This window comes from Populus euphratica, unplaced genomic scaffold (genome assembly GCF_000495115.2).
Source record: "Populus euphratica unplaced genomic scaffold, PopEup_1.0 scaffold986.1, whole genome shotgun sequence".
NCBI classification, from domain to species: Eukaryota; Viridiplantae; Streptophyta; class Magnoliopsida; order Malpighiales; family Salicaceae; genus Populus; species Populus euphratica.
The window spans coordinates 67,963-80,168 of record NW_011500833.1 but is presented as its reverse complement, the minus strand read 5'-3'; the positions used below and the strand labels follow the sequence as shown (position 1 = coordinate 80,168).

The following is a 12,206-nucleotide window of genomic DNA, read 5'->3' as shown; positions in this document are numbered from 1 at the left end:
TTCTTCTGTACCTTTTTCTTTCATTTCTACCTTTACTATATGAAGTTGAATGAAGATGAACTTGTCATTTTACATAAATTGTTTGTTTGTTTGTTTGTTTTTCTAGTATTAATGTTTTTATACATGTTAAAACATTCAATGTCTTTACCTGTACATTTTTATTTTCCTTAAATGATATCTAATGTTTATCTCCCTTATAGCTTAGACGAGTGGATTGCCATTTATCAAATTTAAATGAACAAAATTGTTTTTGCACTATAATAAAGCTTGTTAAGATCCTAGTAGGTCACACATAATACGTGGGATTAGACACAAGTTTTTGTTAATTAGCCCTTCAGTTACCTTAACTTATTCCCTTAGGTACTCATCTTATCTTGAAAAAACTAGTCACTATATCATCCAATTAATGTCTTGGTGTTCGCTCTTTCAAAGTATGCTTCTTATAGCATCTCGAGTTCTTGAATTTGAATTCCTTTTTAAGTAGATGAAAAGATGTCTGGCTAATGGACTAGACTACTTATAAATGGGAAACAAGTAAGGATAAACCTTTTCTCTTAGTCGACAACCAACTTGCAGGACACCTATTATATAATCGGCAAATGATTCCCTTCACCTAAATGCGACAATGTGATATGCCTTAGCTTTTTAAGTTGAACATACTAGCAATTTAATATGAAAATAAAGAAAGGTAGGTTCAGTTATATGGTTTTTTCTTGTGGTGTATAGGCTGAAATTACATGATTTGTAATGGACATGGTGTGTGACACGACGAAAAGATTATTGTCTTCTGTAATGGAAATAAAGGATAAAGTTTGGATGACACTCTTTGATAAGTTAAAAATGCCATAAAGAATTCCTATTACGTTAAAGACACCATACTCTATGTGATTATGAGTGATAAGTCTAATTTGTTCTTTAAAGTCTGTTAATGGAAGAACAAGGAAGAAAACTCTCTAAAGGAGAAGTTGGAAAATTTTATATTATTTTCAAAAGTTTTACAAGCCTTTAAACTCATTGAAGCTTCTATCATGCTAATTTAACTTGTTAAGGAACTTGTAATTGTTTCTCCTAAGCTCTCATCATTAGACCATTTGAATACCTATATTCATTAAAACCATCACTTTCCATGTTAGAATTATGATACATATCATCACCTTTGGGTTAAAAGTGATTTGTCCTCAAATCAGAATTGTCAACATCTTTCAAGTAAAATGACAGTCTTTTACATTAAAAGTAGTTGAACATTATAGTCACTAGAAAGGTCAACCTTTTAAACATTATCATTCACCCTTTCAATAGTCTATCAACTTTGGTATCAATTTGGACTTTCATTTGCTTAGAAATATACCTTTGCTAAAACGAATCCAAACAAAATCTCCTAGCTCAAGTCTAATCATTTTTCACCTTTTATTAGCACGTTTGACATACTTTGTTATCTTCTTTTCAATATGAGATTAATATTGTTCATGGAGTTTTTTCATCATTTCTTCCTTTTTAACCTCATCCATAAAAGTCCTCTCATCAATTAAAATAACTACCAAATTAATAGGAATGGAATGGTTAAACCCATACACTAGAATAAGAATTCATAACAAACAAGAAGTCCATAAATCAAAAGGAACCAGATTACATAACTCATACAATAGCTTTTATTCTATGTTATGTTGTCTTATTGAACTTTGATTTATCTAAAACTTTAACCCAATATTAAATGATATATCTGAAAACTCTAAGTAAATTTTTAGTTCAATCTAACAATTAAATTAAGAGTTATATTTGTTGCCATAAAACTGAATAATTAAAAATATTACAAAAGAAATCGAATCTAATCATTTTTTCATTGCATGAATTGTATCATTCCCTCTCTCTTCAAGATAATTCATTCTTTAATCACCAACAAGAATAATTGATATGTTATTATTTTTCATAAAATTGTTCATGTTTTCATCAACCCAATCTATAAATTATAAGGCTGGAATTAGTTCTGCACTGTGAGGAATCAAATCATTATCAATTGAATCCTCTACTAAAATTTCAAATTCTAAACTCTCCATTCCAATAAAGTTCAAGTAGCCACTTCATTGGCCTCTTATTTAAGTCTTAGATTCTTTAAGTCTTTGGAGCTTTTGTTTAAGTCTTAGGTTCTTTAAGTCTTAGGAGGTTTTTCCTCACCAACAATTGCCTCCAACAAACAATATTATATGAAAGTAGTAATCAATAATAATTTCAAATTATTTGAATGATAATCATTGTTCCTCTCTTTTGTTTTGCATCCTTTTAGTGTTGAACTGAAGCTCTATTCTTCACATTCTTTATTTGTTTTTTTATAGACCTTTGTAATTCATTTAGCCTCGTGCTTCCCATTTGACTCCAATTTAGCAACCATGACATTATTTCATTACACTCTGTAAAGCTACTTTTACAGGGTTGTAAATTGTTCATTTCCATGAGGATATCTATATAATCATAAATTCCTGACATTACTTCTCAAATCTCATCATGAAATCATTACAACCTAATAAGATGCGCTTGTTCCAAACTGACTCTCTTTCAAACTTCATCTCTTTCTTCAACCATAATATATCAATTTCTCACAACTCAAAACAAAAATGTCTTTCAACTCAAATAACAATTTCAATGAAAAATATAAACAATTACTAAATCAGCAAGGAAAAACTTGTTCCAATCCAATTCAAAGAAAACAATTTGTTTCAATCCACAATCTTTAATATTTCTAATCTCATGTCATCCACATACAAAGACCCAAATCAATTCTAAAATCTTAGCTTTGATACAATTGATACAAAGATGATGAGCCTTAGCTTCTTAACTCGAATAAACTAGCAATTTGATATGAAGATGAAGGTAGGTTTGGTTATATAGTTTTCTTTTTTCTTATGGTGTTAATTATAATGTGTATGGGCATTCAAATGATCCAATGACAAAAAATCGAGCTAAACAACTACAAAATACCTTAACAAGTCAGATTAGCGTGACTGAAGCTTTAATGAGTTTGAAGGCTTATAATATTTTAGAAAATAATATAAAATTTTTCATCTTCTTCTTTAGAGAGTTTTCTTTGTTGTTCTTCCATTTTCAAAATTGATTGAGAAACAAGTCAGACTTACCACTTTTAATCACAAAAAGTGTAACATTTTTATCCTAATAGGAATTTCTTATAGCGTATTCAATTTATCAAAGAGTTTGATTCAAAATTGATCTCTTATTTCCATTATAAATCATGTAATTATCATCCTAAATACCATAATAAAAAAACTATATAACCAAACCTACCTTTCTTCATCTAGTTTGTTTAGGTTAGGAAAAGGCAAATCAAAATATCTTTTGAAGTTTAGAGCAAGCACCTCCCTATAGTTATAGGATGCCTTTGTTCTTTCATTTACCAACAACATACCATCTTTGTAATGGGATAAACATGACAATGAAAGAAATGCCAATATAAGAAGTATCCAGCTCATTTTAAAGACCAAATGATAGGGCAAGATTGGATATTACATGAACTGAACTGAAAACCCGAGTGCAAATGCTAGCTCTTCTTCAAGCTGTTTTTCACAAAACAATGGAGAGGCCACTTACAGTCAACAAAACATTATATCAAACAGAATTAGCTGAGGTTATCATTCCTTCGTTGTTGTTAAGAACTTGAAAGACATGCAACGTGCTCAGGCAGGATAAGACTGCATGGTGGGATCCATGATAAAAAGAAATGATAAGAGAGGGCTAGGAGTTGAATGTTATAATCACAACAATTAACAGAGAACAAAGTTTCACATATCAAAGAGATGAAATAAAGCTTCCTCCAGAGCTTGAAAAATTACAATAGAAGTGTTCTTGCAGAATTATACCATTTAAACAGACAGCTTAATTAAGAAATGTCAGGGGCTAAATAATGATCTGATTGCACGAAAATTGTGTAATTTTCAATCACCTTACATATGGTGGGTAACCACAGAAGTGATCCTCTGAAGTAACCAATGAAATGCTGAACCAAATCTAAAAATGAGTATGCCGCAGAGGTCTTTCTAACTGGACCTGGGACTTTAGCTTGAAACGGTGTACCAGGCAGAGTGTCAACCCCGGGTTGACTTGATGGTTCATAGCAAACAGGCACTGATCAAAATGAGAATAGAGAAATTGGCACCCCCATTATTTTTTCAAAATTGAGAATGTTTTACAGTTAAACAAAAGCAAATCTGAAAAGTACTAAGAATCATTCAGAATCGCTTTTGAGGCTATAAATATTGCCAATCACTCCAACAATACTAACTATTATAGCCAATATTAAAATCAGCCATGACAAAAACTTCTCTCCAACGTTTAAATCCTCCCCACTGTGACTTAACCTCAATGCAACAAGAGATGGGAATATAAAACCTAATGAAACTGCCGTTGTCGCCCCTGTAAATTTGAAAGCAGTCCAAATATTTGGAATCATAGTAGACCCAAAATAAATCAGTGCCAATAGAACAGCTGTTAAGGCCAAAGATCTCTTCCTACTCTCTGAAAGCGGAGCTGATCCCTCAAACACCAAGACATCCACTGTTTGTCTTAAAGAGAAATGAACAACAGGAAAAACAAGAACCAAATGAAGAATGTAGCCAATCCTAACAATATAATTCAAGGCGGAGCTAAAACGAATTCCAAGGTCCTTGTCAAAATTGGTCAACACATCAGATTCAGTATCCTTGCCAAAAAGTAAATAACCTGATATCGCAGTTGAAGCATAAACCACAACGCAAAGAACAGTGGTGATCCTGCCCACCCTGTTCATTTTCTGAGGCGATCGTCCTTCAAGCTCATTGTATATAGGCTGAACATTGAAGTGGCAAACATAAGCGTTTGTCATGATCGGAATCACCACAAGCAAATCCAAAATAGCCTGCTTCGAACCGAAATCAGGTGTCATTCTAGGGGCCTCGATTTTCCCTTCAATGAGCTTAACAAAAGCAACAATAAAACATACGACAACAAAAACCACAGCCAGAGCCACAGAAGCAGCCGAAGTCAAGCTCAAAGAATCAATCTTATCCAATGCACAAAGGGGTGCTAAAAAAACCACCACAACAACCAAAATCACCAACTTCCTATGATCCCAAAACCCATTTCCTAACCACTGGTCGAAAACCCCGACATGATGGAGCGATCCTGACATGACATCACCTATAATTATCAAATACACAACCAAAACACCAGCATTGTTCACAATGATGCAAATTTCAGACAAAACCTTAGCAGGTTTCCCCAAGGCAAACCGAACAACTTCACCATAAGAAGAAGCCTTAAACCGAACTGAAAACCTAACTAACAATTCAACACTAATTTCAGACAAAATACCCATGACTATTATCAAAACAAATCCCAAAACCAATCCAAGAACCTTCATTGTAGCAGGTAAGGCCATAATCCCAGCCCCAATAATCGAAGTAGTGAGATTAAAAACGGCACCGTAAATACCAGAGTCTTTACTTGTTTTCTTTTTCGAAACGAGTGGATAATCATCAATGTCAAAATCATCTTGATCGTCGTCGTCAAGACTTTGACCATTGCCAATAAAATTCTCAACTTCATGAAGAGGGTGCAATTTGATGTGGGTTTTTCTTTGGGGTAATGGGTTTTGAGGATCATCGCGTATTTGTAAATCTACGTATGAGTTATTTGATATGGTTGTGTAAGTGCTATCCATTGTATATGCAAGCACAACACAAACTGAAGAAAATGTATGAGATGGAAAGACTTACAGGATGGATGGAATAGATTGGGTTGTATTGAAGAGCAAACCAGTTGTGTTGGATAGGGGCGGGGGGGCGGGAAGGGGAGGCCTGGATCTCTCTCAGGGTCAACGTTCTCTTCCCTTGATTTGAAAGGAAGACCGGTATAGCGAGAGAGAAAGGGGAGAGTTTGAAGAGAATGAGGTTTTGCTATTGGTGGTTCGGGAAATCTCCCTCTCTTTTTCTTTTTCTTTTTTCTTTTTTCTTTTTTCTTTAGCGCATAATTAAGATTCACAACACGTCATCTAGAACCCACAGAAATAATTACGTGGCAACCTTTATGTTTATATTACTTATTTTTGGGTTTAGAGCAATTAATAATTAGTTATTCCATTTGGTTATTTTATAAGAAAATAATTTTTGTTAACATGGAACAATTTAATAAAATTAGAAGTTTAAAAAGAAAATTATTTCCCAGTCAAAATCAAAACAATTAATATAGATTATTAACTTTTATTTTAGATGAATAAGCTAGTCATAAGTATTCTTCTCTATTATTAATCATGAACATATAATGAAACATATATACAACTTATTGAAACTTTAATTAAAATAAAAGCATTCAAATAATCTAAGATATTATTTATTAATGAAAAACATTATCACATTGCTAGCCTTATTGATGATAAAAACAAAATCCATCATTTTAACGGATGATACATTTCTTTAGTCAAATATAATCATTCTTCGTAGATTAAGATTTAAAAACATAAAAAATAAAGACTCAAAACAAAAATTAAAATATAAAATAAGACAATAAAAAACCAAAGAATTAAATCCATAAAGATCTTGATTTTTTTTGTTCAAAACAAAATAAAGATTAAAAAAAATAAACAAAACATTGCATGCATTTAAAGATCCAAATCTAAGACAATTGTTGAAAAATTATCTTAAAAACATGGTTGATGAGCATATTTGAGTCAAAAAAATAAAATTTATTTATTTATAGAATTAAAACTTTATTAGAAATTATTCTTCACAAAAATTTATTTAATATAAAACATTAACATGAATAAAATAAATTGGGTCAATAAGTAATTGATCTTAAAAAACCCTTAGTTAACATGTTATTATGAAATTAAAAATCTTTTATCTTACATTTAAAAAAACAAAAATATTTTGTAATTTATAAAGTGAAAAGTCAAAGAGTCATAAATGAGCCTTAACAAAGTAATTGAGATTTAACTTATACATATGCATTAGAGCCTCCAAAGTTTAAGTTTGTTTTTTGTCAATCTATTTTGAACTTGAATTTTAGTTTATTATGAAATAATTTTTTATATTATAAATTTTTTTTACTAGTTTGTGAATAAATAGTCTATATAATCATTTTTCCTAAATAGTTTTTTCTAAAGAAAAAAATGTAGTTTTTAAGATAAAAAAAAAAACCATTAGGTTTTTATTCTTTTTATGATAGATCATTAAGGTAAAATGGTGTGAATTAATTATGGTAATTAGTATAATTCATTTTGTATAGTTTGAGTTTTAAAAAAATCAGTATAAATAGAGGTTGAATGGACGATGCTCTACACACCTTGTAGTAGCTCCCAAGCCCTTTTTTTTTTTTTTTTTGCTTTTCTTAGTTTCTTTTTACTAAGTTTTTTCATCCATTTTAGAGTTTCAGTTTTTGTTGAAAGATTGATGCACAAGCTTCTTTTTTAGAAAAATAGATATTTTTCTTTGCTAACTTTATTTTTTCTTGTTTTTATTTTATTTTATTTATTTCAATTCTTCTTCAATTTTTTCTTTGTGAAGGTAATATTTTTCTTAGTTTTTTTTAATCAATAATATTAGGTTTTTTAAGTTTTTTCTATATAAAAGTTTGTAATAACCTGTTGAAAAGTGAAGCCCGTGAAAAATAAAAATTAAGTTTTTTTTTTGTCTCCCTATACATATAGCCTTTATGGTTTTTTTGACATATAACAAATTCATCTATCCTTTGCTCCGGTCTATATTAATTGATATCAAAGTCCAACAATCATTAGTGGCTATTTTACTTTATTATATGTTGTACGACAAACATGGTTAAAAAAAGTTGCAAAATACAACATGCTTGTATAGGAGGGAATAAAAATATTATCCCTAGAAAAAAAAATTTAAGAACTAGTGTATTATTTTTATCTATATTAGTTGATGTAATTTGAAATCATAGTGATAGGATCTATGATGGGATGACCTGCACAAAAGATTTGTATTAAGGATTTATAATTAGGTGGCCTGTGTTGTGTCAGGGGCCTATGATGAAGTGAATTATACAAAGATGTTAAAATCCCCGATGAGGTGGCTCATGCACAAAAGGATATTTTTGATGAAAAGCAATTTCTAATTAAAGATTGAACTCGATGATGAGTTCTTTCCAACTTAGAAAGACTAATTGATATTTATTAGCCCACAAATACCATTAGGGATCCATTACATGTTCCAATTATTTCAATCATAGACTTCAAGACAAAAGCATTGAAGGAGGTAATGAATGAGTTTGTTATAAAGGTTTTGGTTAGGAATAATTTAAAGATCCATTGATGCATCAGAAGTAGTTTTTAGTCCATCTAATCCAAGTGCAAGAATGGCTCCATCCATGTTTAACATGGGTCTGATATATCTGGCATTATAGAATCCTTCTTTGGCCAAGCTTTTCTAATGCTATAATGATTCCAAGTAAGCAAATATTCTCTTATTAATTCAAGGAAGATTTTAGTTAAGACTAATTTCTTAGCTAGCAATGATTATTTAATAATTCTCCTAATTTAGGAAGGAAACTAATAAGGCAACAACAAAGGAATATATTTATATTTATTATTGTCCTGGTATTACAAATGCTAAGAAAATCAAACTTATCTCTTTTAGTTTTTTTTTTTGTTATTTGTGATAGCATACAGAATCTTTATTTTAATTTTAATTTTTTAATTTCTTAGGTTTATTTTAATTTAGTTTTGGATCTGATTATAACTAGGCTTCATATTAGCCTATATATTGGGCAAATGAGTTCAAATCTTCCTACTAGGTTTTATCCATTAAGGTATTTTTATTTGGAATATACAGACTCCTTGTAAGACATTTTTTATTGAGTTTTTGATTAATATTGTTGTCAAACTATAATGTTGAGAGGTTTTCTCGTAGCATTTGGTTTTCTAAAGAATTAAAACTAACTCATGGATGATTAATTAGCTTAATGACATCTTTCTTATACTTGTCATTTGAGAATTGATATTTATAGGGTGAAGTTCTTATTCCAATAATATTGATGCATTGATATAAGTTTTTATTGTGTCATACTCTTATCAGATATGTTTTGATTTTTTGAGATTTGATTGATACTTAAAAGTGTATTTTTATCAAGGTTTTATATCATCATTTTGCACTTGAAGTATCAATAACTTCTTAACTAAAGCATGTTTTATAATAATATATCTAATAATATAAGATACCTTTAATTTATGATAAATGTTTATTTTAAATGCAGGCCTATCACATAAATGAAAGGATTGATTGATTAATTTAAGAATTGAAATTGGAAATTGAAAGGACAAAGAGATGGCCAAACTTAGAAAAGAGATGTCGGTATAGTTCAAATCGGAACACTATTCAGTAATTAGATCATATCTAGAGCTGTAGATCTCAGATTTAGGTCTACTTTATGTGAATGGAAAGATAAGACATAGGCCTACAACTTTTATATGGAGCCCAAGATCTAAAAAGGTCATTTTAAAGTTCAAATTGGAGCAATAACAAAGAAGTCTGAATCTATCCTCCAGCCCGAGCACTGTTCAGTATTTTAGCCATATCTGGAGTTCTAGAAGTCGAAATGATTTGAAGTTTTTACACAAGAAAGCTAAGACAATTGCCTACAACTTTTATGTTTTCAAGTGGTTTAATTTTGACATTATTAATGATGTTTTGGGCAAACAAAAGAAGATAAGAATTGTCACCAAGTTAAGAGTTGGCCACCTACTCATCAATTAGTCATCAAATCAATAGTTCCCAATTTTGGCCTATAAAAGGAGGTATTTGCCATGCATTTAGGCATCTTGGTTTCCAGATCAAGATCATGCTCTTACTTTCTCTCTTTGTATTTTTTATATTGCTTATGCTTTGCTTTCATTAATATCAAGTTTATGCATTTCATTTCCTTCCATTTACTTAGTTAACTTTTATCTTATTTATGTTTTTATATTGTTTATTTATTTTTCTTTCATTCATTATATCTAGCTAAGTTTATTATGTCAAGGTGAAAAGGTTACACTAATGGTGTAAGAATAAGTATAGTGTAAACTTAATATGGACTTTAATGTTTGATACTAACATGTTTTGTATTTGTTATCTTATTCACTCTTTAATACTTTGCTTGTTAAATGACTATCTTGATTTATATTGTATAACACTTGGTACAATAAATGCTTGGCACTTTCATAGCCTATACTGTATGGTATAACCGACACTTGAGCTATGAAAGGAACTTGATTTGTTGTTAACATAAGTTATAATCATGAATGCTTGACGAGATTTACAAGTATTAGCATTAATCGAATAAGATGACTAATGTAATCATGTTAACAATCTATAATCAGATTGGAATCTCCTTTGTGTATGGTTTCCAATTGAATAATAAGAGTTTATACTATATTTGTTTGACATTTGTGATTATTATTGATTAATCCTTACATTAATATTCCATCTCAAAGTTCTCATCTTCTTCTTCTTCTTCTCTTCCTTCTTTTTCTTTATTATTATTATTATTATTATTGTTATAATTGTTATTGTTATTATTATTATTGTTATTACTATTATTATTGTTGTTATTGTTGTTATTATTATTGTTGTTGTATTATTGTTATTTATAATTTGTACAATTAACCTCTCTATGGTTCGACTTTGGTCTTACCTGTTTATTTATTACTTCGACACTTCTGCACTTCGGAAAAGACATCAATCTTTTAGTCGTGTCAAGATTTATTGTCAATCTTATTGTGAGTTGCGTGACAATATGATCACGAGATTCACATCATTAATACATGATTTTTTTTAAGGAAAATAGATATTTTCCTTGGTTAACTTTATTTTTTTCTATTCTTTATTATAATTTTTTTTATAGTGTTTTCCTATTTAAAAGAAGTATTATTCCTAGTTTATTTTTCATATTTAGTACTATTAGTGTTTTCTAGTTTTTATATATATATATAAAGGGTTGTAATAAAATTTGGGTAAATGGAAACCATGATAAATAAAAATGAAGTATTTTGATTATCTTCCTATGCTCGTGGTTTTTTTTCATTTTTGAGAATTTTGAAATATAATAAATCTCTTTATCCTCCATTTATGTTTATGTTTTGAGTTGTATTTTTTAGAGTTTGCGAACTTTGTTTAATAGTTCAACTAAATAAGATAATATTGTTGGTTATGAGGTTGATTTAAGTCATTTTATTTGCACTAATAGGTGAGTAATAAATCTTTAAAAACAAAGGATTTATCCTTAACAATAACAAGTTTCATATTTATTTAATTCTAGGTGTTTCAACAAATAAATACTTTATTTTTAAATTTATATTATTTTAAATTTAATAGTTTTTTTATTTATGTTTAGTATGCATGCTAAGATTTTATAAAATTATATTTTGTATAAACTAGTTTATGAACTACAAAAATAACAATTAAAACACATGAAAAAAGCAGGGGAAAAAAGGAAAGAGAAAGGAGAGAGGAGGGGAGAATAAGAAGAAAAGGCAAGGGTTCTACATAAATGAAGACAAGTGGTGGCAACAAGGAATTTTGAATGGAATGACTGCAATTAACCTTATAAAATTCTAAGTAGTTTTTTTATTTTTCAAGGTTTTTATGGTATATTTAGTTTTGAGTTTATAATATAATTTAGCGTTTATTTAGTTGTGACTTGTATGTTATAATTAATTGGGACATCTTCCAATATAGCTCTCATGTTTGTGTCAATTTAACAATTAAGCCCTTATTAATAAATTTAATCAAATTTACCCTTATATTCATGACATTTTATTGATATTAGACTAAATTGTAAACAATGTAGTTTCTTTCAATAAAGTAAAACATAGGTTAAATTTGATGAATTTTTTTTTAAAGGGGTAAATAGACACAAAAGCAAGGGCTCAATTGGGATAAACTAATTTCATTTTTTAAAATTATCATTTTTCTATTTAACTTTCCTCATCTCACCTACTACCAATAAAATTAGAAGGAAATTTGAAAGGACCGAGATATGATTAAAACTAAAAGAAATTACTTGTGTTCTAAAAAAACAGGAATTAAATATTATTTAGTCTAACTTATATAATGATTTTATAACAACTATCCTTATTTATGTCTGTTACATGGGTAAAAATGTAAATAAAAAAAACGTCACTTTTTAACTACTTATTGACCACTGGCGGGGAGGAAGGAAGCAGTTTC

At 29.3% G+C, this 12,206-nt stretch overlaps 1 protein-coding gene across 1 annotated transcript; it reads right to left on the bottom strand.

Moving 5' to 3' along the window:
• Positions 1-4,141: 4,141 nt before the first annotated feature.
• LOC105116534 (sodium-coupled neutral amino acid transporter 4-like) lies at positions 4,142-5,954 on the bottom strand. The gene has a single exon (XM_011013937.1). The coding sequence runs from the start codon at positions 5,702-5,704 to the stop codon at positions 4,232-4,234; it is 1,473 nt and encodes a 490-aa protein (XP_011012239.1). The 5' UTR covers positions 5,705-5,954; the 3' UTR covers positions 4,142-4,231.
• Positions 5,955-12,206: the final 6,252 nt, after the last annotated feature.